Source organism: Sminthopsis crassicaudata, chromosome 1 (assembly GCF_048593235.1).
Source record: "Sminthopsis crassicaudata isolate SCR6 chromosome 1, ASM4859323v1, whole genome shotgun sequence".
Classification (NCBI taxonomy): domain Eukaryota; kingdom Metazoa; phylum Chordata; class Mammalia; order Dasyuromorphia; family Dasyuridae; genus Sminthopsis; species Sminthopsis crassicaudata.
In genome coordinates, this window is record NC_133617.1 from 564,957,091 (window position 1) to 564,984,739 (window position 27,649).

General features: G+C 32.4%; 1 protein-coding gene across 1 annotated transcript in view; it reads left to right on the top strand.

Annotated features, from left to right (window-relative positions):
- TMEM161B (transmembrane protein 161B) overlaps positions 1-21,887 on the top strand; it is a 95,626-nt gene extending 73,739 nt beyond the window's left edge. The window contains exons 6-12 of the mRNA XM_074282135.1: positions 5,973-6,124; positions 6,689-6,749; positions 7,214-7,354; positions 10,080-10,193; positions 17,304-17,478; positions 19,786-19,882; positions 21,508-21,887. Coding sequence (XP_074138236.1) covers positions 5,973-6,124; positions 6,689-6,749; positions 7,214-7,354; positions 10,080-10,193; positions 17,304-17,478; positions 19,786-19,882; positions 21,508-21,785 — 1,018 coding nt within the window. The 3' untranslated portion in view covers positions 21,786-21,887. The remainder of the gene's footprint in view (positions 1-5,972; positions 6,125-6,688; positions 6,750-7,213; positions 7,355-10,079; positions 10,194-17,303; positions 17,479-19,785; positions 19,883-21,507) is intronic.
- Positions 21,888-27,649: the final 5,762 nt, after the last annotated feature.

Consider the following 27,649-nt stretch of genomic DNA (forward strand, 5'->3'; position numbering starts at 1 on the left):
CTTGATTCTGTCTCTTCTGTATCTGCTAATGCTCCTTGGGCAGGACACTGTCGTATTTGTCTTTCTGTAGAATTTTCCTGGACAGGGGCTTCTAGACTTTTAGCTTGCTTATCTACTGGCTTCTTTAGCAAGACTTCCCTGATCTAGCTTTTAGTTACTTGGGATTGCAAGAAGGAACTTTTTTTTTTGTTTGTTCAATTTGGTCTCCTTTTTAGATAATGTAGATAGCTCCTGTATCTTTCTCATGGACATCTTTCTGTGGAATTATATTCTTCAGGTGTTCTTTCTCATTCTGGCTACCTCATCTCCCCTCAGCCCTTGAGGTGTTGAGAGTACAGGTTCTTATATGACTCAGTTTTTAATCCCTTTGCCGTTTTTCTCCTTTTTTTTGATCTTCAATTTATCTGTGTCTTCACTAAAATGTGGCGTTGTATTGTAATTGATTAAAATATTCAGATACAAATTTATAAGGGAAGAAGTGTACATGAGGACCATGAAATCCCAAGTCCTCTCAAGTCCTGTTACAGTGCCCCTCAGCTTAAAATTGCAACTTTTTTTTTTTTTTTTTAATGCCATGTTAAATTGTTGATTCTTATCCTTTTCAGACAAATTCCTGTTTGGTCATGCCTCCCCAGGTCATACTTAGAAGATTGATATACATTTTTTTAAAAATTCAAAATGTTTTAAAAATTTTTTTTAATTCACTTTTTTCAATTCAAACTTTTTTTAAAATTCAAAAGTATATTTATGCCTATTACATGCCTTCTTAAGTACTGTAGACCAGCTTTCTTGACCAGTAAGAATATCTTATGCAGAAAAAAATTTCTTAATATAAGCATATTTTATATATATATAAGCATAAAACAATTTTTCTTGATAATACTGGAGAAGGACTCAACATTTAATCACTTTTAAATTTAGTCGATTTTCTTTCAACTTCATTATATTTTTTTGGAATTTCAGTAAACCATGGTAATTATCAGAAAAGAGAATTACTGCAAATAGTTCCTTTTACATACATTTATATTCTCTTCTGACCATTTAGATATACTTTGTACCACTTATCAACTCTAATTCAAGTAAAAATTCTTTGAGGGTAGTAGTCATGATTATTTGTGTCTTCACATTACATAAAGCCCAATTCATATGTAAATAATGGGTGTTTAATTAGTATTGAAAGGAAGAATTGATTTTTATTCTGATATAACAGCCTCCCTAAGTTTTTTTTCCAAGGGATAAATGGTTTACTCAACTTATCACAACAAATTCTTTAAAATTATGCCAAATAAGATTACACATATCAAAACCTAAATCTGTCAAGTGAAAAAATATCTTACAAAAAAGTCATGATAGAATATGCATAATAATTAAGTTTTATAGATAGTAAACATATAAAAGGTAAAATTTTTATGTTTATCAACATACCTATAATGATCATATTGAATCTATCAAAATATAATAATTTTAACTTTTAATTGAAATTGACAAGTTATATCCTGCTTAAATAAGCCTTCTGTCAAATCTAAAATGACACAGTTCTTAAATATTTACCAATTGCTAAAGCAATTACCTTAATCTTGTAATTAACAGTGTGAAAGCTGAGGTTAAAATTGAGTAAAAGTATGTTAATAGTTTGAGATCTTTAAAAGGAATTTTGAGGGAGTTAGGAGAAGGCTAATCTTAATAGTCCCACTTTGACATGAACATAGGGAACTTGCTTGCCAGTTTGGACAATTTATCAGATTTATTGATGAGTGAAATTCTACTATTCAATATGTTTATGTGTGTATGCATATATTATTGAAATATCTAAATACCTTGCTTGAAATATGATTCTCTTTCATTCCTTCATACTAAATATCTGGAAAAGATTGATGTTAGATTTTATGAAAACTTACGCAAACTCATTTTTTGATTCAGTAGAGTTTAGGAATTACTAGAAGTTGGCATAAATTCAGAAGAAGCTATAATTTTTTTTTAAAAGTTTAATTATAAGAAAAACTGGAAGGATGTTATTTAGGTAAAGTATTGAATATTAGGTGATATTTAAGTAAAACATTCAATTTAACTGAATTTAATTTCATTTCTTGTTGAAAAGATTCTTTGGCTGAAATTTGCTCTATCAATACACATAAGCTACAGTGAATTAAAGGACAGATTAATAGTGAATAGAAAGAATAATTTTTTTTTTTATTTGGTTCTCCTACCTCAACTATTTTTTCTTCTTTAACTTAAAATCTTGGGGGAAAAAACCAAAGATAATTAAAGCTATCAAGAAATGGAGTGGACTCTTTTACTGATAGTCTTCAAATGCATGTAGGAAGATCACTTACAGGAATGCTAGATGAAGAGAATGAATTTCTTTTGATGTATGGGTTTGACTAGGTGACCTGAGCTCACTTCTGTTTCAGATTTAACATATCCAGCAGTTACCATTCACTATTATATGGAACAAAAAGTACAGAAGGGTAGATGTGTAGATGTTTTCTTAAATTTTCAACATATAAAACAGACCAAAGAGCACAAATGGACCATCTTAATAGTTTCTATTCAATAAAAAGCTTATATAGTTTCAAAGTATTCAATATAAGTAAAATAACACAATTTAAAATTGTGTATATATAGCAAATAGTAATACATAGTATCAAATTACATCGCTTACATCACACTAAATGTTTTTAAATTGTGTAGGACATCTCAGGAATAAATTAGCAGATCTTATTTATGAATTGTCCATAGTTAATCATCACATTTGTGATTTAGGGCCTATCTCTTCCTGATTCCTCACCTTTCTTTTCATCATTCAGGACCATCCCTAAATAGTCTCAAACAAATTGCTGTGAACTGACCAGAATGAAGTAAGATTGTAAAAAGTCCTTAGCTTGCCACAGGTTGGCTTTGAATAACAAACCTAACTATACTGGCTTACAAATTAATGAAATCATTTTTAGTATGGTTTGAAGATGTATGTTACATGCTTTTCCTAGTAATATTTAAAAAAAAATAAAGTACACTCTTCTGCCTTTTGGAACTTAACAGTTTATTAGTATGGTACTAGTGCTATGCCAAGTGGTATTTCAGGTTCTGGATGATTGAAGTCAGGAGGGATCAAAACTGACAGGGGGCAGGGAGGGGTGTGTCAGAAAAGGATTCGTTGAGAAGAAATAACTCATCCTTTAAAGAATATATAGGATTTAATCAGGCAGAGATGAAGGAGGTTGTGAGGTTATTGCAGGCATAGGGATCAGTCTGAGTATTTGTGGAGGTAGAGAATGCTGAATGAGTTTAGGGAATAGGCCAGTTGCTTATAAAGGAAAGGGTATAGCATGAGATGAATTTGAAAAGATAGGGTGATGTTAGATTATAAGGGTCCAACAGAATAATATATATATATAATCAATCAGCAGTTATTTGGAATTTTGGAACACATTTTCCTCAAAGAAAGAATCTTTGGAATGATATTGTTTAGGATAGAGTCCTAAACTATTATATAAAATCTATTGACATTAATAATGTAACTTTAAAATATTTATTATAATGGAAAATAATATATTTTACATAGTAGTAAAATAATTAAATTGAATAAATGTCCATTGCTCTTGAATGCTGCTACTTGAAAAATAGCTTTCTGTGGAATATATAACACTGTAAATGGCAAAAGATAGGAAAAAGGGAGAGCACAAGATAGGCACAATTTATTTGAGAGGTAAAAATATATTGGATGAGATGGTATCGTGCTCTGGTCAGTGGCTGCTGTTAGTTTGGTTTTTGTACAGAGATGGCTTTATAGGTAGAGTAACAATTTAAAAATAAATGCTAAAATGAACCTTTAGAAATAATTTTACTATCAGTGACTTGTTCAAGTGGGTCTAGTGATACAGCTTGGACTGGAATCCAGGTAGCACATGCGAACATACATACATGCATACAGGCCGCACGTACGTGTGTGTGTGTGTGTGTGTGTGTGTGTGTGTGTGTGTGTGTGTGTGTGTGTGAATTTGCCTATATGAGACAGACATAGGTCAGTTGTTGATGTTTTAATTTGGGGAATGTCTATATCATTATAGAATGTCTATATCAATTATAAGCATATTAAAAAGAGAGATTAATAGCTTTATAAAGGTCAGGAAATCTTTTGCATTTGTAATTATATAAATGGTGAAAAGTTTTGTCTGTTTTATACTCTTAGAATCATACATTGGCTTGTAGAGCTGTAAGAAGTTTTAAGAGATCAACTCGATTTTGCAGATAAGGAAACTTTAAAAAAAGTAATTTGTGCATAATTACATACTAATGGTAGAAGCAGGGCATAGCTAGTTGGTTGGTAGAACCAGGGATAGAGCTCCATTCCCTTAACTTTTTCCACTTCAGTCATAGAATATTCCTCACTTTGTGAAGGTATTTATTGTGTTCTGAGTTGATTTCTGTTTGGTTATTTTGAACTCAGGAGTGTTATCTTAGAACTAATAGTTAAGTTCTCAAACTGTCTAACCTCATAACTCATAAGGTTAAAATATGACTAGTATTTCAGTTACATCTAATCCTTGAATAAAGAATTTTCTCTATGAAAAAATTCATTGACTTCCAAGTCCAGATACCTGAATAAATACATCTCCCCATGTTATAAGTAGAAGTTTCTTTTGTACATAAATGTCATAGGTTAGTAGTAGAATTTAAAGCCTAACACATAAGTACTTTTGTGTTTATATAGATTTTTTGTTTTTGTTTTTTTCTTTAAAGAAGACAATGATACTGGAAAAATCCCTTGAGAAGGGAAAGGACCTGGGTTCTAGTCCAAGCTTTATCACTAGACTCAATTTGATCAAGTCACTGACTGTGATTTGATTGTAAAATTCTTTCTGTGCTTCATTTTAAGACTAATTTTTCTAAATCTCTTCTCTCTTTTTGTTAAAAAATCTTGAAGCACAGAAAAATTAAGTAATTTGGTTAGAATCACAAATGAATTTAGGGCTTACATTTTCATATTTGAAGATTAAACTACAGTTTCACCAGATAGAGAACTAAAAATAATTTCTCAACTATGGATTAAAATAGCACTAGCTATTGGTTATTTTGATTTCAGGGTTGTTTCCTTAAAAACAATATTTTAATTAAGTTCTCAAGCTGTCTGAGCTCATATGGTTAAAATATAAGAATAAAAGGATAATAGACTATTTCAACTGCAGCAAACCCTTGAATATAGAATTGTCTCAATGGAAAAATTCATTGATTTCCAATTCCAGATACCTGAATAAATATATCTTCCCTTGTTATATAGCAGCATGGTCTCATGGAGTGTGCATTGGTTCTGGAATGAAAGGACTCAAGTTTGAATGTTGACACTGCCTGGGAAAGTCCCTTAGCCTTTGTAAGTCTCAGTTTCTTCCTACTAGGACAAGAGTTGCATTAAATGACCTCAAAGGTCCGGGGCTTCTAGTTCTAAATTCTTCCTTATCAATCCAGGAATTAGGATTTTTTTTTTTTTTTTTTAAACAGGCTCAACTAATTACAAATCAGTGGTGAAAAATCTTAGTTTCCTAAAATGGCTGCTTTCCTGGTCTTTCCTTTCTCCAAGAACCTATTGCATAGAAATTACTATAGTGACCTATAGTGCAATATGATACTCATTTGAATTTTAATATCTACTCTCTTTGTCCAAGGACAGTGTTGCTACTGTTTATGGTCTTTTCCTAAGTCAGGGCTACTCTAAACCACATTTGAACCTGCTGCATTCTTCAATGTTACATTCTGCTTCCTGGGAGAATGACCAGTTTTCCACAGATTTTTCTGATTTCCAAAAACTAAGGAACTTTCCCAAGCAGCATCAACTTCTGAACTTGAAGTTACTTTTCTTGTGTAATGTTGTAGACAGTGTTGAAATTTTAATGGCATTTCAAGTAGCATAAAGTGGTACTACTATTGGACTCCACAAAGTTTTGTGTTTTTTTTTCCTGAACTTTTTACTCCTACAGCAAGGTACTGTTTTCATTGACTACACACTATTTTAAAGTAGAAGAAGGTGGTGAAAGATCAGTTTGTGTTACCTTTGGATTTTTTTTCTTTGTCAAAGCTATGGCAATCTTGATTGTTACTGAAAACTACCTAGAATTTGGACTTGAAACAGGTAATAAATACTTTCAACTTTAAATGATTTTATAAATATGTGTGTGTTATATATGTCTTCCTCCCCCCCAAGATATATGTGTGTGTGTATACATGATATATATTAAAATGACTAATGTTTCAGGTATACTTTTAATTCTTTCATGTTGAAATGTGTCCCATTTTTTAAAAGCACAATTTGTTATTCATTGTTTTTGAAAGAATCAAGTCTTCATTGTGCTGTATTTGCTTTGTTGATATTATTTGCTTACCTTTCATTTTTAATCCACACCCCGCAACTTTCTTACAGTTAAATATTTCTGTGATGCAAAAAAATTAAACAAATTCCTGAAGAATTAATGCAAATTTTATTCACGTTCATGGAATGTACAAATATCAAAGGGATGTTTTCAAAGACTGTTCCTGTTAATAACCAAATTTTATTGCATTGTGGCATACTAATTAGCACATGAAAGAGCTAAGCTAGACACTTGAAAATTTAAGATGCTGTTTTCTAGCATTTTATTTCCAAAGAAAGATTCTGTATTTTGCCCCTATAAGAATAATACATTTTTTTTTCCTACAGGTTTTACAAATTTTTCAGAAAGTGCGATGCAGTTTCTTGAAAAGCAAGGTTTAGAATCCCAGTAAGTTTTGGAAGATTTTAAAAATAAAATCCAAATATTTTAGCTGAAAATTGAAGTTTGCTTTTTTGTATAGGAAATATCCTTTCTGATACCGTCTTTGTTGCTTTACCTATTCCCTAAAAACTTTGTCCTTGTTATAAGGAAGTTAAATAACTAATTTTTGTCTTTAGATTTTGCATCTATCTACTCTTATTAATGTTGATTTGACCTTTCCAGATTCAAAAATTCACTAGAATTTGCTTTCTCTGATATGTCCTTTTAAATGCCTTCTTCCAATGAAAATTTTAACTAGTTAAGTCAGAGTTGCCTTTGCCATTACATTGCCTTGAGTCAGAAATTGATCTGAATTTGTTTATAATGTTTCTGGCTATGATTATTAAATATAGTTCATGGGCTAAATTGTTAGGAAAAAGGAAATTCATAGTTACTTAAGGAAATATTGATAAATCTTTTCATTTTTTTAGGGGTCCTGTGTCTAAACTTACTTTCAAATTTTTCCTGGCTATTCTGTGTTCACTTATTGGTGCTTTTTTGACTTTCCCTGGGTTGCGGCTGGCTCAAATGCATCTGGATGCCCTGAATTTGGCAACAGAAAAAATAACACAGTAAGCGGAAAATGTACATAAGCACATGCAGATAAATATATGTTTTTCATCTCAATGCAGGTATATGCAATTTATTGTAATGAAAATTAATAATGAAGTAATCATTTGATCTACTTAAATTGTACTTCATATTTTCTACAAGTTGAACACCCTTTTTACTTTTATTTTTGTTAGTGCAATGTATTTTTAAAAGCTATTTACCTTCTCCTTCCCCCCCCCTCCAAATAAATCTTCTGTCCACTGAACATAAAAGACACAAATACCTATTTGTGCTTTTATTTAAATTATTACTACAATAGCATAATCACTAAAATTAGAGTACAAATATATGTATTTTACTTTCGTAATTCGAGCACATGTTTTTTTTTTTCATTTTTATGTTTGTGCACCAAATATACTGAAACCCTAGTTAACAGTACAAAAATTACTGTTTTATCAACAGTTCTGATAACATAATTTAAGTTGTTGATATTCTACAATGTTGTAAAAAATATTAAATTCTTGCTCTAATTTACGTGTTGCTGTTTGGTTTCTAGCCCTACTGTTGTATGTCATTGAACACTTTTTCAGTTTGAGATATTTTACTGAATTTCCAAAATAGTTAATGACATTTATTGCAATATACTCTTCATTATCAATAGATTGTTCTTTAATGCAGAATATTTGGGGAAAGGCAATTATTTGTATATAGTTACACTTATGTGTAAATCCAAGTTTTCCTTTAGTCTTTTTTTTTTCTTGCAATGTAAGTCCAAAGTTGAAAATAATCCATTTGATATATTTATTTACAATGATTAGGATACTCTGAGTAATTCATATCTCCTAACATTCTTAGTCTGTAAAGCCCTGTATTTAATGGTGGACCTTCTTTTATAGTCTTTTTCTTAAGGAGATGAACATTCATATCTCTTTTACCTGTGTCATTTTCCTTTATTTAATTTTGACAGTCCTTTTGTTTTGTTTCCTCCACCTCCATTTTCTGCATATGCTTTGTGTGTGGGTGTACTTATTCCCACCTCTAACCACACACCCCTTCATCCCCTTTTATTTCTTCCTTTTACTCAGCATGCTCTTGGCTACATCCTGCCTTTCTCCCACCACCCGTCTCTCTAATGGCTTCTTTTAAGAGAAAACCTGATTCTCCCCCTCTACTCTACACACACACTTCAGTCCACTAACCCCAGCGTTATGATTTAAATAAGCTGAAAAGGGTGGGTGGAGGGGAGCCCTTCACAAGCTACTGAAACCGCTGTGGGCTGCTCCTTGATACTATAGTGTTCCCTAGCAACACTGCATACCTAATACTGCCTCTTTCTTTGGCTAAACCCACTGCCTTACTCAGACTGCTGGATGAAAGAAACACTTCATAAAAATATTTAAGCATTTATTATTTTTGTGGATATTTTAGTGGTCCTTAGAATTTAATGTGGCTTTTTTAATATTCTGCTTTTGTGTGATTGGGAAATTTTTTTGGGGGGGTGTTGCTGCAGCCCTTTTCTGAACACCCCTACCACCCATTGTGTTACAGCACTCTGCCTATTTGCAGGGGGTGTGGGCATGCTAGCCTGGCTTTGAGAGTAGCGTGATTGGCACAAAGATGTTGTTACCCTCATGGCGGGCATCAGTTCTTACTATGTTACTGGAGGGCAGTGGCCAAACTTTTACCTTTTTCCTGTTACTATGCATGATTTCTTAACTCAGACACTATTTCCCACACAATTTATTATCATTTTGAGGCAACAGATATTAGAACCACTTCCTTTACTTTTAAAAATGGTTCTTTGAACTCTCAATTTTATTCTTTCAGGGTAGTTGACAATAAAACTAACACCTGTAAAATAAAATAATTATTCTAAAGACTTTGTCTTTGTTCTAAAATAATAAAAATATCTTTTCCAACCATCTGTCCCTATGGATTAAAAATTCTGAGTACAATTAACAATGAAATTACAGCTATAACTGAAACCCTTTGCTGTATTGGGAATATTGCCTTGTCAGAAGTGAAATAAATTTCCTTGATATGTATAGGATATGAAAATTAATTTCAGGTATGTTCTTAATGATCCAAGAAAAAAATGAAAATTTGTGAATCACATATGATTTTGATGATATGATTTAAACTTTTTACATGTATTTACTAAACTTTTTACATTATATACTAAAGGGATTCTAATTTAAACAGTGTTTCACTCAGGTTTGTCTGCCATATGCCTTATAATCTTGTGGACCTCTCACTTTCACTTAAATTGATATAACTTTGTTATATCTATAATGAGAAGACATGTTCTTCTTTTAGCTGCATTAAATATAAAAAAAACTTACTTTTCTACACCTCAAAATTCATTGTGGTCATTGAACACTTAATTCAGAGAACTGCTCATAGAGCTTTTTATTTAATCAGAGTGTGAATATAGTAGAAAGAGGCTGGTGAGGAAAGTTTAGAATAAGATTTAAGGGTTCCCATCCCAGCTCTGCCACTGACCAGCTTTATGACTTTAGCTATCCTTTCTGAACCTCAGTTCCCTTAAGTATCCCATATCTCTCTCACAAGATTATTGTCAAGATCAAATGAGATCAGGGTTAACACATTCTGGAAAATAGAATGCAGTATATTATTAGATTATGGTGGACTAAATTCCCAACTTCAGTCTATCCCAAGTCTACAGGATAATTATCAACATTTGTTCTCTTTCTGTATTCATGATTATTTCTTATGTGCTTTCAGAACATTACTTCACATAAACTTCTTGGCACCCTTATTTATGGTCCTGCTGTGGGTAAAACCAATCACCAAAGACTACATTATGAACCCAACTTTGGGTAAAGAAAGTGTTCCTTTGTAAGTGTCATTTTTTTATTTTTATTTTTATTTTTATTTTAAAATATTTATAAGATTTTCTGATTGATTTTGTTCAATTGTATATTTTGTATAATTAAACACTAGTTTTGACCTTATGTTATCATTGCAATGCTATTTTTAATGAAAATCAGTAGAAAAATTCATTTTAACAAAGGAAGATAGAATATTGTTTAAAAGATTTGCATCATTGATATTTTATTTGAAAAAGGTAAACTTAATACCATAATAAATTCATAGATCAAAAAATATGGAGTTTAATACAGATAATTTAAAACTATTTGCAATATGACAAGACTACATAGATATTGAATCGCTAAGGCCATATTGTGACTATACTTCTCTTAGGTTTAGAATATACTTATATTATATCAGAGGTGTTTGGTTTCAAAATAGTATTTGTATTATTCAAAGTTAAAATAATATATTTTTAGTTATATATTTTTACTATAGCTTCATTGGTCTGTATTTAAAATCACTCAAGTACAAGTTTGTCTTCTTATTTATTTGTATTTCTCATCTTTAAAAGGTTGGAGTAAATGACTGCTCTAGTGATAAGGGGGAATAGTGAGGAACCAGTAAGGTTTAGATTCTGTATCCTAAGGTTAGAGAAAATCTTTAATTCTGTGTGGGGAAGCCATTATGTCTAAACTTTGTGCCTAATAGCATTCTCTCTACAACGGACTCTTAGTGTTTTCTTTAATGAGTGATCTTGTTCCTAATTCTGAATTCTCCACTCAGGCATGGACTTCAGTCATTGGAGTTAAAATTGTTAGCTTCTCTAATCAGTTTTCTCAAGTTCTGGTAAAAGGAGATGGGAGAAGGGTAGTAGAATGCCAATTCCTCTTTAGCTATATATTTAAATTGAAATCTGAACAATGTCACAGGGGCAGATTTAGCATCTTAGCCTTTCTCTGCCTCTACTTCCACTTCATTCATTTATTTATTTATTTTTGGCCCCAGTTTCACAAACATTGCAAGGGAAACTAAACTTTCACCTCCGTTCCATCTTTGATTGACTTTCTTTCACATCAGACTGTTCAGTTAAGTAATTAGAGAGAGACAGTAAGGTTTATTTAAAATTCATGGTAGATTGTGAAAGGACCCAGGCAGGCAGCTATCAATCAGGAATGTAGGGTAATGGAGGAAGTGACAGTTTTCTCTTCTATCATAAAGGCACAATAATTTCTAGTTAAGTCCTTTGTTTGCAATTAAGAACAAAATTGATTGTAATTAAGATTCAACCTTGAAATGGATTCAAATATTTATGTATTCATTTGTTAGGAGTATTAGTTACTTAAATAAACCATATCCATATACCTGAATGCCTATATGAACAAATCTGAAAGGTGGCACTGACAAAAATAAAATGCCACTGTACAAAACACTTTTGTGTGTGGGTGGGGTGGGGTGTGGTTTTATATACATACATACATACATGCCTACAGTATACACATGTATGTATACATATAAAAATGTGTATTTTAAATACTTTCTTGCCAAGTTCTCAGGAATGATTGACAGAGAATTTTTTTTACCTTAATACTAAAATACTCTCTCCTGCACCTACCTGGGGCTTTTGAGATCTAGTACAGAATCAATTTAAGCTACTTACTGAATATTTGTTAATAATAACTAAACAGCATGATACAGTAGGGAAGAGAATTAGATTTGGCTTCAGAATACCTGGGTTCATGACTTAGCTCTCCACTTAGTACCTGTATGAATTTAGACAAACTGTTTAATCACTCTGATCTGATCTTCCCTCATTTGCAAAATGAAGGCTGTTAGATCAGGTGATCTCTGAAGATACCCTCCTTCTTAATCTCTGAAAGTATATGTTGCATCATTTCTTTTGATTCTCTAAACCTGCAGTCCTCAAACAAAAGGCCAGTTCACTGTCCTTCAGACTGTTGGAGGGCTGGACTATAGTAAAAACAAAAACTCACACTCTGTCTCCGCCCCTCAGCCCATTTGCCATACCCGCCAGGCTGCATAAATGTCCTCAGCAGCCCCATCTGGCCCTCCAGCCCTAGTTTGAGAACCCCTGCTCTAAACTTAAATAGTTGTGTCAAACTTAAATAGAAATAGATCTCTGCTGGTCAACATGTTGACTTAGAAATCACCGATTGATATTATCTGTGTCATTATTATCTATTTTTATCTTGTTAAGCATACAACAATTCCATTTTAATCTGGTAGGGCCTCAAGAGCTTATGAGTCAGGTCTGCATGTCTTCAGCATATAGAAGATGAATTGACTAAAGTTGAGTAAACAATCCTATTAGGTAAATCATGCAAATACTCTTATCCCATTTTACTGATTAGCAAGGTGGACTCAAAAAAGGTTAAATGAAACATTCAAATGACTAAAGTAAGCTGTCAACCCTTCTGCCACTCACATCTAGTTCTCTTTTCCACTGTATCATACTGCTACTTCAGTGGATGATTTGTTCTGAGTCCACCTTTTTCTGTGTACTGTTAATTAGGTTATGTAAATCATATGGCTATATAAAAGACCTCAGACTTCTTTAGGATTCTTCAGATCTCTTTTCTTAGACTGTTCCTCAATTCAAATCCAACTTCAGACATTTACTAGCTATGACCCTGGACAAGTCACTTAACCCTGTTTATCTAAGTTCTTGATGTTTAAAAGCTATTGAAGAAGTAAATAGCAAACCACTCCATCACATCCATCACAGAGAGTAAGACATGGCTTAATAACATTCTAACATTTCCTTTATCTACTCTGCCTATCCACTCAACTTTCTATCATTATCAGCATGGTTTTTAAAATCCTTTTTTGTAATGAACTTAACAAACCTCAACACTATATTGAAGTGGGGGGGGGAAGGGAGGACTATTTGAAGTTTTGAACTATAAGTTTTTCAAGGTTCTTCTATCACCACACTTAATCTCATTGTCTTTTAATCTGATTTGGTCTGACCTATAGACTAGCTGATCTATTCTTTGTAGTCTTTCATTCCCTCTCTTTATCCACTGACACTTCATGACTAGACTCTTTTTTTCCTAACTGCTCTACCTTAATCTCCTTCAAAGGTCTTTTGACAATTTTATTTCCTTAAGTATATTACCCTTTGTAGGAAAAATGGGTAACTGAGGAGACATATTCATAAGTTTTTGTTTTTATCAAATTGGTTTTCACTTTACCCTATTTCATATCCTAAGAAAACATTTACAGGATGGTGGTTGTTATTGTTCTTTTACAGATGTGTTTATTTTGTCATTTTTACAAAAACTAATTTTTACACATTTTTTGGTTTTAATTTATTGTTTGTACTTTGTCTGCCCTGAAGCACTTTGAAAACCTTGAAAAAGCCTCTAAAACTAGATGAGATGAAACCAACTTTTATTCTACTAATTAACTGGTTAGGTTGCTTCCAGCCCTCATTTTCTTTTTCTTTTTCTTTTTTTTTTTTTTTTTCTTTTTCTGAGACTGAGGTTAAGTGACTTGCCCAGAGTCACACAGCTAAGAAGTGTTAAGTGTCTGAAACCAGATTTGAACTCGGGTCCTCCTGAATTCAGAGCTGGTGCTTTATCCATTGCGCCACCTAACTGCTCCCTGGCCCTTATTTTCTACTATAAATCTTCTTAATTACAAGAGCTACTTTAACTTCAGTTGATTCTCATGAATCTCTATCAGATATATGCTCCTAACCCTAAACCTGACACATTCCAGAGTCTAAGAAGTTTGGACTTAGGAATCAAGCTTTTAGCTAAGCATTTAAGTTCTTCTAGGCCCAGTACCTCTTAAACTTTTTTAGTCCCAGGACCACTTTATACTAAGTTTTGAAGATCATCTCCAAAGTGATTTTGTTTACGTGGATCATATCTATCAATATTTACCATCTTAGAAATTTTGGGGCAGCTAAGGGGCACAGTGGATAGAGCACCAGCCCTGAAGTCAGGAGGGCCTAAGTTCAAATCTGGCCTCAGACACTTAACACTTCCTAGCTGTGTGACCCTGGGTAAGTCACTTAACTCCAGTTGCCTCAGCAAAAAAAAAGAAAAGAAATATAAGTGCTTCGTATTATTATGATATATTGTGATATGAGAGCCACCTGCCAGTGGCTGGTGGAGGTCTAACTCAGACTTTTAGAATGATCTCTTAATGTAAGAGGATGATGATGATACAAAGAGACTGAGAGGCACCTGTGTTCTCTGACCTCCTTATGAGAAACTGTTGCATTGTCTGACCTCTCTCCTCTTCCCTCTACCTCCAATTCATTTCATTCCCAATTCACAAGGAACATCTCTGAGGGCTGCTTTGCAACTCCTTCAAGTGCTATGATCCACAGTTATGGAGGCTCTCGGAGAATTGACCTGCCCCTTCACCTAGGCATGGTCCTTAAGTAGTTTTGACCTTACTATATTACTGTTGTGTTGAAAATTCTCCTCCTGTTACTTTGAACCTCCTACAGAGAAATAACATCATGGTTTTAAATGTGATTTCCAGAATCTTTGGGAAAAGGATGACTCATTCTTAGTCTAAGCTTCTGAGAGACACTGCTGGCAGAAACAGGCTTTCAAAAATGTAGAAAGTGAGCTTCTCCAGATGCATGAATTAACTAGAGTGATAGATGACTCCATAGTGAAATCCTAAGTTATTGAAAAAAGATTGGCAAGAAAACCAAAATAGATGAAATGGATGAAAAGGCCATTTAATTTCAATTTTGATATTCAGTAAATATACCATTAAGTTAGTTCATCAGTACATGTATATCTTAGATTGCTGCTGAAAATGGAAGATGAGTTGAGCCTAAAATTGAGTAGTAGAACTTTAGCTTGATGATATTGGAAAATTACATAATATTTTTAGAGATCCTAAACTTCAGAAGTCCTGACCAAAAGTCAGTATTTTCTCAATATATAGGCTGCAAATCAAACATCCCCATTATCTGAAAAATAAAATTTGATCCAGACCATTGTAAGCTTCCTTACATTAATCACAGTGGAGTTGAGCATAAGAAGTATCACAATAGGCATCATCATCAAGTGTATATATTGTTGGGAAAAAAAATCTGTTTGTTAAATCCATCTATAACTGCTCATCTTCTGTCTTCCCCTAAGTTTAACACAACAGTTCTACTTAGTGTGCTGGGAATTTTCCTCACTTCCCCTTGACATCTTAAAAAGGCCATTGACATTCACTGTCTGCCATTGATCTTGCCATGTGACTAGCACCTGTTATTTTTTATTACATATATCTTTGATGACATCTTTTCTCATTTCTTCAATGACTCCTTTGTTATGTGAAGTCTGCTACCTACACATTTCACCATTGCCTTCTGAAAGATATTAATTTTTAATTCTTTAAAGATTGTTTTTTTTTTCTGTGATTCTCAGCCATACAATACCTTCCATAGAATATTATTTAAAATTGACTTTGTTTTCTGAAATGTTTGAGGTTATTAAAGGAGTTTTGCAGTTTCCCAAAGACAATCCAAACTCCTCTTTTTTCCCTGTTTTATACTAGGTCCAAATCGTTTTTCAATTACAGTGTCTGCCCAAATATCTATTGATGAGTTCTATAATTTGACCAACTAACTGCACATCACAATCAAAACAATAGTTGTTCTCCACATTTGATTTTTTTTTTTTCCCCTGAGTTTTGTTGGGTCAAAATCTTTGGACTGGTTATAGATCTCTGTTGGGAAGCTCTGCAAACGTTCCAATTAGCATTCTGTATGTTGTCTAAAACAGAAGTATCCAGAGGACCTTTGTTAGTATAGATAAAATATCAAAAAAAATCAAGAAAAGCTTTTGGAATGTTGGGTAACACTTCTGTTTCCCCATGGAGAGTTTATGAATGAGAAAGTGTGATTGGTTTGTATTAATGGAGGGGAATATGAGCTCTAATGAAAGCACAGATCCACTGAAATAAAAGTACAAATGATGTCTGTTGTTTACTTAATCATGAGGATAAAGTAAAATGATATGTTTTAAAACATATTAAAAACCTTAAAGAGATAAAATAAATGTTAGCATTAAAGTATATATACACATATTAAGTTCCTATAATGTTTCAGGCACTGTGCAAATTGCTGGAGATGCAAAGAAAACCATATCCCCCACCAAAACAAAAAACCAATACCCACTTTCAAAGAGCGATATGGAGGAGACAATATATAAAAAAGATAGAGAGTAGCCGAGATTAAGATTAGTAAAGGGGCACATGGAGGCCAGGAAGCCTCAATACCCATATTGATAAGCCAGATTGAGCCAGTCACATACCTTTCTAATAAAGGGAAAATGTGAAAGCATCTGCACAGTAAGGGGCTCCTGGGATTTCCAGCTGGAAGTCGTCTATCCCTATACACAGCCTGATGATGTCTTTGGTTTTAACTTCTAATGTAGCAGCCTTCTGTGCCAATCCCTTTTTACCCCCAGCAGATGGGCACAGATAGGATTGGTATCCTTGAGTGCTGTACAGATTATCAGTCCCATTGACCTTCTTCCCCTTCCCCCAACACACACATACCCCATTCTAGTAAACCCACAAATTATGCATTCTTTGCTCTCTGCACACATTGTGTATACACCAGTTCATATAAGCATGCACACAGGCCATCACATATGCATGCATCTATATGTGCAATAGATGTATACCTACATGAGCAATTTGTATGTTTCCTCCCCCCAATCCTGTTCAATATAATATTAAATTACATTGGAATAATTTTAATAGATGGAATCACAGATGGACATTATTATACTTATATAATCCATGAGCTTATTAAAAATGGACTAGTGGTGATTTTTTACAAGGAAAAAAACCAAGCTACAGGTGGAAGATCTGGAGTCCAGTGCCCCAAATTTACAAGAGCCTTTTTCATGAAATCCTAATGTTGAGGGTGTCAAATCACTCTTCAGAATTGTTCTTTTTCAGAGTCTGACTTTAGTATCTTTGGTCAATTAAGGGAACCCCATTACAGAAGATTTTTCTGAAGAATGCAAAAGGTTCTACAGACCACTATCCTCCTATTCCTCAGGATCCTTCTTTGCTCAGGTATCCACAATGAAAAGTAACTCCATTGACCTTTGACAGCATTTTATCATCTTTGATCTGCAGAATGACAGAAGCTACATTTGATACCGTGAGACTCTGGTTGATAATCCTGCTGTGTGCCCTAAGATTGGCTCTGATGCGCAATCACCTTCAAGCTTACCTAAACTTAGCCCAAAAGTGTGTGGATCAGATGAAGAAGGAAGCTGGTCGAATTAGTACTGTTGATTTGCAGAAAATGGTAAATATTATGATGGAATGAGGCAATCTTCTTGTTAGTTAGAAAATAACATTCATTTATTACCCTATTCCATGGGTTGATTTTCTTTTCTGTATACACAATGGAATTCAATGTATCAGGTATTTATTAAATCTCTTTTGTATGCCAAGTCCTGAGCTAGGCACTGGCAGTGAGTTCAAAGCCAAAAGTTTCAGACTTTAAGGAGCTTGCTTTCTATCAGAAGAAAACCACACAAATTATTGAATTGCACACACACACCTACAGAAAAAATATAAAGTCATTTTTGGAAAGGAAAACGCACTCACCTGGGAAGATGAAGAAAGGACTTTGATTGGAGGGGATGTGGGAAATACCATTTAAGGGGGAGGAAGGATTAATCACCCTGTCCTTCAGGGTGCATCATCAAATGAACTGAGTAAAGAAAAAAATGAAGTATCAATTTGAACTAGGTGCTCTTTCCAAGCCTCACAGTTGCTAGAGCCTTCACCTCTGCTCCCATCTGTCTTATATACACACACACACACACACATGTATTTATGTATTTAGGCCTTTCCCAGTGAGAAGATAAGTTTCTTAAGGAGGAAGGGTCAGTTGCACTTTGTATGAAGTTTTAATACTCATCATAATTTCTGGTAATGTTTAGCAAAATACTTAATGATTGTCACTTAATTGAGATGTCTTTTGTAAAGGATATAAAATAGTGTGAAATTAAATCATGAGAAAATCAAACAGCATCTTCAAAGTCATCTTGCTATGTAGGTCACAAAACAGGAAGTTAAACAGTTTAAGGATCTGATTTCATCTCAAACATGGAAACTTCTGTGTTCATGGGAGCCTTAGAAACAAGCAGTCTCTGAGAAATCTCTCTTCCTGTAATGACAAGAAGTTGATGGTATGTGATATTCCATCCTATAAGCAAGAACGGTTCCCAAATACTCAGTTCTACCAGGGACTTTTTCAGTAAATAAGAATAACTTGTTTTTTGATAACTTTTTACAGTTAAAGTCATAAATGAAAATCATTAACTTGATTTCTGTGGTAGGTAATAGAAAAATAAAAGCCTTCAATTGTTATTCCTAGTTCTATCTTCAGTGATTTTAAGTGACTTAAGATAGAGAGGCTATTAACACTATGCAGAATAGGTTTTATCTGGGCTTTATGACTTACAAAATGAAAAGTATTTGCTTTTAGGGTTAGAATTTTTTTCCCTATTGTGCTCTTACTTGAACACCATAAAAGAAATATCTGATTTATGGTAAGAAACCCAAAGAAGAAAAAAATGTGAGCAATCCATTCTCTTCATCTCATGGGGGAAATAAGAAGAGTAAACGATTCTCTCTTTTTGAGTCGCCACCTCCCGCTATTAACAGTTATATGAATCCTGGACTCTTTTAGAATCAAATACCTTTCCCTTCTCTCCCCCATCTCCCGTCTTCCCCCCAGGTCTTTTCTTTCATTTTAATCACAACTTGATCATCAAGAGTAGTTTCACCTAAAGTAATAGAAGCTGGTTCAGTAGGTAGAGTACTGAGATTAGAATCAGGAGCACCTGAGGTCAAATCCAGCCTCAGAGACCCTGGGCAAGTCACTTAATCTCTGTTTGCCTCAGTTTCCTCATCTGTAAAATGGGAGTATAACAATCACCTCTCAGGTTTGTTATGAAGCTCAAATGAGCTCAAATTTACAAATATTTGTAAAGTCCTTTGCATATTCCCTAGCACATAGTAGGTGCTAGGAAAATTTTTTGTTTCCTCCTCTAGAGTTGAATTGGGTAGGTGCTAGGAAAATTTTTTGTTTCCTCCTCTAGAGTTGAATTGGATCTTTACAGAATAAAATGTTTACATTTTATAGATAGTTTTACATGGTATTTTTATTGACTAAAGATATCATTAAATCTGATTTTGGGGATATCACTTTCCTCAAATATTAACTTGTTGGTTTAATTTCCAAATACCAAGTAACATTTACTCCAGTAACATGGCCTTTTAAAAATGTCAAGATAAGGGATTTTTTAAACCCCATTCCCCATTTTGTCCATAAGAAAAACAATGAGTATTTAAATTGTTATTTAACTTTTTATATATTTTTAAAAGCCTACACAAGAATTTGAGATCTTTTTGAAACACAATGTTTGAAGTAGTTGTAATATCATGAAAATTTGTTAGAAATATTTCTTCCTTCTCATGAAAGGATTGATCACATTTTAAGGAGCTCAATTAAACTGATGATCATATTTATAAGTCTAATATGATTGTTGTATTAAAATTCTTTGCATTTTTAGTCACTCAAGACTTTTGTTGTTTTCAGGTGGCGAGAGTGTTTTATTACCTTTGTGTAATTGCACTGCAGTATGTGGCACCTCTGGTCATGCTACTCCACACAACCCTACTTTTGAAAACACTAGGTATGCATGCTTGGACAATGAAAATAGTGATTTTTGTATTCACTCTTGCTGTGTTGGATTAGAAACACACTGACATGTAAAATATGAAGAATGTTATAAAGCACCCATCTCAAACATGCTTGTAACCTAAAAAGCAGGAATAACTTTTAGCACAAACTACTGTTTCTTCTGCTTGTCTTTGAAAACTTGATATAAAGTTTTAAAACTTCTTGCCTAACTTATTCTCCAGTTTGTGTTTAGAGCTTTAAGAGGATTATCGGTCACCTATTTATTCTTCAATTTTAATGAATTAATTGATCAAACTTTGTTACATATTATTCATTTCAATTTGTAGCAAGAGAATAAATCTCTTAAACACTCATCTCTTGAATCAAGTTGCTGTTAATGATTTTAGAAATATAACAGCTATTCTGTCAATACTGACTTTCACTCTACAAAATGTTCATTTGAACTGTTAACTTTGTTGTCTCTCATTTGTACACTTCATTCTAGAAAATTTCTGGGGGAAGGATTTCACTGAAAGTGCACTAAAAAGTGTAAAGTCTCCCTAGTGTCACATCCCCTTCACTTGATTTTGATAACAGATTCCTCAGGAGGTGTGTTTGGAAAGATTAAAAGTAGCCACCAGTGCTATGTGAAATGCATTTAATAGATAACATGGTAAATCTAGAAATAAAATATAAAAAAATAAATATTTATAAATACAAAACTAGGATGTTTATATGATGAAAACTTTTTGAAAATTATTATTAGCCTCTAGCTTTGACATTGCTTATTATTTCTTTTTCTTTAATGTTATTGTGATATTAAGAAATTGTTCTGGAATAGTAAGTACTTTTAAGAAACCATCTAATCTGTTCTCTGCCTTACATATTCTGGTTAAAGATATGATTAATTAAAAACTCTGGATTGTCAGTTTTTTGTGATCAGTCAACTTCTGGCACATACTAGTTGGTTTAGTTTGCTCAAGTCTCTTAATATCTGTGATTCTTTTTTGTCATCTTTGAAAGGGGGAAGGCAGTGCCGATGGTGGCTGTTTCATAGGGCTGTTATAAAGGCCAAATAAAATAATAAATGCAAATTATTTTTTAAGTTATAAAAGAATATAAATGTTAGTAATGACCATTTTCAGTATAATCATGCCCTTATCCATTAAGAAAATATATTTTCATTATCTTAACTATATTTTAGTTTCTAGAGGATTGTAGACTCAGAGCTGGAAAGAACTTAAGAAGTCATCTAAGTCAAATCCTCTCATTTTATAAATGAAGAAAATGAAAAAGTTTGAAGAGTTTAAAGATGTTAAATGATTTGCCCCAAGCTGATTAAAAATCAATTCCAAAGAAGATATTTCTTTTTTTTTTAAGATGTTTTTACTTTTGATATCAGATTACAGTCTTATCATTTATTCAGGTTCAATAATGATTTTTATTAAGGAAATGTTACTGATTGCTCTTTGTTTTAATTTTATTTTCAATATCATGAAAGAATCTGATGGCAGTTTTTCAAATTTAAATTTTGCAAAGTTTGACTAGAGAATTTTGACATTCATGTCTCACTTTAAAAATCAATACTTTGTGAACCTCTTCCTATTTATGTTTCAGTTATTAATTTGGATTTTACAGGTAATCATTCCTGGGGAATCTATTCTGAGTCTAACTCTGACTCTCTAGTGGAGGACCATCCATTCTCTGGTTCTGTTCACTCTGAATTACCATCTACTGATGAAAAAATGAAGGTAACTGTTACTCAGATAACAATGGCATTGGGCAGCCTAAAGACCATCTTTACTCCTCTGCTCTTCCGAGGGCTCTTGTCATTTCTGACTTGGTGGATTGCTGCTTGTCTCTTTGCCACAAGCCTTTTTGGACTTTTTTATCACCAATACCTGACTGTGGCATGAACTAATCCTCTAACAAAGACAACAACAGCAAAAGATAGTGATGGTAACCTATTTAGGAGTCCATGTGCCTTTGAAGAAACATCTAAGGAAAATCAGAAGAAATCAGAAAGACTGAAGAAAAATACATATCATCCAAGTAGCTTTTTTTTTTTTTTTTTTTTTTTTTTTTTTTTTTTTTTTTAATTAATGCTTCCTCTGTCTTCTCAGGGTGAATTAATGTTTTAATGTTTAAAATCACAAGTTGGTTTATTAATTTTCTTATGTAAATAGTGAGTAACTATTGAATCTTGGCTGTGGAACTGTGACTTTTTTCCTTTATATATATGGACATATATATATCTCTGTGTGTATATGTATACATATGCACACATAATATACATATAAACATACATACACATTTACTAATGTGAGAGGGCTATTTAAATGTTTATGATCACTTTAGTTTACAGAAACACTCAACTGTCTTTGGAATTTTGTTTATGAGTTCAGTCATTGTCTGATGCCTTTGAATTGCTATTAAGGTACTGGTAAAATTAATGGTGGCTGCCTAGAGAACAATCTTGAAACTGAGCCATACTTGGGGGAGACAAGGGAGAAAAAAAATAAACTTCTGTTGGAACTGTATTTGTTGCTCTTCCAGATGAATAACAGCAACTACAACAAATCCAACAGGAAAGAAGAACAGCTGCTGTATATTACAGCAAAGGAAGCTGTAGTATTTTTTAATTTAATGGAGATATAAGTGCATAATACCAGCAAGTATTGCTGCCAGAGCATAGCAGGAATTCTTATTGTCTTTATATACATTGTCTTAATCTCTGCAGTTTTTTTTTTTTTTTTAATGGCCATATGAACAATAATTGCTTTTTGAATAGGCCTCAATTTCTGTTTTTTTTTTTTTTTGTTTGTTTTTTTTGTTTTTTTTGTTTTTGTTTTTGTTTTTTTTCCCCCATGTTATTGGACAAATTTATCTTAAATCAGTATAAAGATTTGTCAACACTGATCAAACTTTTAAAAATAAGTTTTAGTCCTGCTGAATGCATATGTGCATTGTACATATTATGTATTAGATATATAATATATTGAAGTTATAAAAGATGAATGTAGAGAAGTCTTATTTTAAGTTGCTTATTGTATATCAAAAGGTGATTAAATAGAGGTACATATGTTTCTAGAAGTTTCAGGCTTTTTGAATGAAAATTAAAAGTCATTTTTGAAAGTTCAGCAGAAAGCTATTGATTTGTACTTCCTCTATGACACTTAGATTCTTAAAAATGCTTGGGACTTTTTAGTTGTAAACTCTACTAGTGTACTGTAATTCTTACTCTGTCATTTCTTATGTTTTCCAGAGTAAAATCTTCAGTACCCTTTATATTATGACCAATAATAAAAATTTCATTTGAATCTTTATAAATCAAATATTCCTAAAAGAAATAAATAGGACTTTAAAAAATAACTTATCCTATAGTTTCAGAAGCAAGAAATAATCAGATATTTTATATAGATTTTAATTTAGTTTTGTTTTCTAATACACACATGCAAACACATGAACATGATGAATTTGAATATTTAAAACCTAAAATTCAGATTTAGGAATTTAAAGATTGACATGGGTTATAACTATAAAATATAGTATGGTTAATTTTTAAAACAACTTTAAAATAAATTGGATATCTTAATGAGAGTTATCACTCCAAGCAGCCACCAAGGAAGATCTATATTCTAACAATGCTACTACTGCTTATGAAATTTCTGTAGTTTTGTAATAGTCATCAAAACCTGCACATATAATCTTTTTAATATTTTCAGTGGTGTAAAAGTTTTCACCTTTATGAATGGTTTTGATTTTGGAAATGGCCAAAGATCATTTGAAGTTAAGTGTGATGAGTAAAGTGCATACTCAATCCTAGGTAGTTCAATTTGGGTCCACAGTAAGATATGACTAAGTAAATAAATGAAATTGATTTATCTTTGTATTTTATAAAGTGCCCTTGAAAGCAGTTCCTATTGGAGAGTTCCAAAATTGTTCTTTGAGGGGTACCAGTATTGATGACTTAAGTGTATAACCTCTTAAGGTTATACAGAAGGAACATTTATTTAGATGTATGACTTGACATATTTGGTAAAATAACAGTCCTACTACTTTAAAGTCACGTCTCATGTCTGCCTCTCTAAATGTCATTAAGGATTTAGGGATAATTCCTTGTGTTTATTGAACTAAACTGCCATATTTATGCGTGTGTGTATGTGGGTTGTGGGTGTGTGTATAAGAAAATATGTTTGAGTAGTTCTGAATTAAGAGGGCATAGTAGAATTTGTTGTTGCTTTTACAATTTTAAGTTCTTTCCAAAGGTACTACTTACTCCTCAGTGTTTTAAAATCTGTACTATAGAAATATAGTACAGAAAGAAGAAAAGATCTCTTCATAAATTGAAAGAAACCACATTTCATATAATCTTGTTATTTCAGATGGAAACATAATTTTTAAAATATTCAGATGATTTATTTTAAAACCTATTTGGTACCAAATTTCTAAGCCACAGTTTTGCACAATTTGCAAATTACTTCAGGCAATAAATATCTATACAGTTCTAGAACAAATTCTTGAGAAAAAATTTTTGAAAGTAAATTAAGGATAATGATTGCTAGCTAGAAAGTTTTCAAGGACTCATAGCAAGTAATATAACTTTATGGGTGCAAGTGTGTGTGTGTATGTATCATTAAAGAAGCTTGGGACTTTAGAGTTAAATCAAATTTTTATTTCTGGAGCATTGGTTAATTATTTCAAAACAAACAGTAGAGAAAATGTAAACTATTAGATTATTCTTAATTTCCTGATTTCTTTTACATTATTTTTTCCTCTTTCAGACTTTTTTCTCACTGCTATATGCTGAGTGAATAAATTATTTTTTAGTTTACTTGTGTGACAATAGTGAGTAGAAACACTTAAAATTCTATATTATATGACTTAGTGAAAATTTCCCCACAATTGTTTCAAAAAAAAAATTGCAACAAATACATGGCAAAAATTTATATAAAGGAGAAATGATTCATTTTTCATTTCTGATACAAACCAACAATAAAATGATTAGCAACATTTTTCCTTGGATTATGATTCAGAAGAAAATGAAGTTAATAGGTTCAGGGAAAAGGAAATAGTATTAATTATGGAGCTTTAATTATAATGTAAAAGAGTACATTTTGTTCTTGTAAATAAGAAGTTAAATGCTCTGTTTCCAAATATAAAATTTTAACATTCTGAAATCATCTAGTTTCTCAATCTGGTAGACTTTCTGAGGCCATCTCATAATTGAAATTTTCCTGTTATGGTCTTATAGCTCTGTTCAGCAAAGTAAAACTAAGTGATTTTTGAATGTGAATCATTCAGTGTCTTCATGAAGCTTTAGTTGGCTTAAAGAATCAGATCCAACCATACTTATGATCCCACTGTTTGAAATCAGTCTCAGTCACATAATTGCAGCTTTTTTCTCCCATTAATATCATCATATCTGTGCTTTGACTTTTTAACTAAACTCCTCATGGTGAGGAGAACACTGAATATGACCATAGGGCTAGTATCATATTTCACACCTTTTCTTTAAAGAATTAATATTTCTCCTTTATTCTTGACTGTTTCTATTTATGTACATTTCTTAACTACAAATTACTTTTAAGTTAGGTGAATCTTTTCTTCATGTGGAAAGAAACAGTAGAGAGTGGACTAAATTATCTCTAAGGTACCTTCTGGGACACTCTAAAATCCAAATCTGATATGAATTTATCTGGTTTGATAGTAATTTGAAGAATATTTATATATAATAATACTATGTATTTAGAAATGGCTGCTGACTTTTTCAAGTTGTGTGGCTTTTTTTTTTTTTTTTTTACTTATTTATTTATTTAATGGCTTTTTTCCCCCTAGTTACATTCAAACAGTTATTTTTTTTTTTTACATTTGTTTTTAAGATTTTTGAGTTCTTAATTCTCTCCTTATCCTCACCCACAATTAAGAAACCATTGCAAACCATATGTAAAACATTTCTGTAAAATTTAAGTTGTGAAAGAAAAAACCTTTGAGAAAAATTAAATTAAAAGTAAAGACAGAAAGAGAGAATGCTTCAGTCTGTATTCAAACACAATCAGTTCCTTCTTTGGATATGGGTAGGATTTTTCATAAGTCCTTTAGAGTAGTTGTGGATGATTTTACTACTGAAAATAGCAGTCATTCACAACTTGCTGACCATATTTCTTAGTGAACATTTATTGAATATGACTTTAAAATGATGATATATCAGATGTTTGAGAATCAAAAGTATTTTTTACCAAAAATAATTATTTTGGGGTAATCTGGGATTGCAATTTGCCATATTTGTTATGCACATAGTTGACTTTATCATCTGATAGCAAAAGAAATGACTAATATAGAACACAGGCGTCATGTTTATATTAATTTATCATATCTTTGAAAAAAAATTCTCTCCTCACCTCCCTCCAAAAAAAGTCTGGTTATTTTAAAATAACAAATTATATAAATTTAACCACTGAAGTACATTTTCACTGGATCCATTTCAATTTAATTGAACTGATATTTATTAAACATCTATTTAGTACACTGTGATAAGCATTTGGGATAAAAAAGATAAAAACAATACTCCTGCCCTCTTGGAGCTTGCAGTCTTCTGGGAGTTACCACTGGGACATAGATTTGTGTTTATATCTTACCCATCTAGTGTAGTGCTTTGTATAATAAGTACATAATAAATGATTGATTATCTAAGGTAATTTCAGGAGCCTAGAGGAAGGCACTTTGTATTGCCTTGATTAGGAAAAGCTTTATGGATGAGGTAATACCTGACTTAAGCTTTGTGTAAAGGTAAGAATTGTCATGTGCTTTGTCATATGCTATTCAGGTTAATTGAAATGCTATTTAAGCCATTGTTATGCATATTTGGGTTGCATATTTGAGACTGCCATGTGATTGTGGCAAAAACAAATCCTGCTCCTATTGGGAGACATCTCTTATCTGACAAATTAGCATTCACTTTTTAGAAAGGCTATCTATGCCCACAAGAAGCTCTAAGACTGGAGAACCTTTCTGCCATGTTTACTTCCCAAATCCATTCAGTTTAGTAAATACATTAAAATACTTACTTATGGTGTTCTAAGTGTTAAGAATGCAAAGATGAAAAGAATCAGCTCCTCCTGTCAAGAAATTTATATTTTACCAGGACATTCATGGTTTTCAAGAAGATTTTTCAGTTAAAGAAGTAGGGGGATTTGAGATGAGAAAATTTTGCCTCAGTTAAAAATGGTTCAAATGACATTAAAGATTCTAGTGTGGGAATCTAGAGAAATCTTTATGAGGGAGTTATTTTCCATTATCTCAAGCATTAACAAAATGCTGATGGTATTATATGCCATTCATGAATTTTTCCAAGGGAGTGGATATCTTCAACTTTTTTTAATTTTACTTTTTAAAAAGTATAATGCTTTTTTGAAGGGGGAAGTCTTTAAGGGAAGAAATTATTATTACTATTCTCCTATATTGCCTGCTTCAGCAAGTAGTAACTGATGCTATTAGTTATCTTCACACTGGATCATACCAAAGAAATTATCTTTTTTTTTTTTTTTTTTAATTCCATTCCTTCTTTTTTACTATGAAGCATAGTGGTTAGTGTTTTCTTGTCAAAGTCAGTAGCAGCAAGTCAAACTATAATATCTGAATCTAAAATTTCTTTTACTTCCTCCAGAAATTTCCTCATGCTACCCAGTTACCTGTAGAGAGAGAGAGATTTTCAAGGAAGTAATTAGAAGAGGCTAGGGAAACTTATTAGTTGGCAGAGGAACCTTGACTCCTAGTTTCT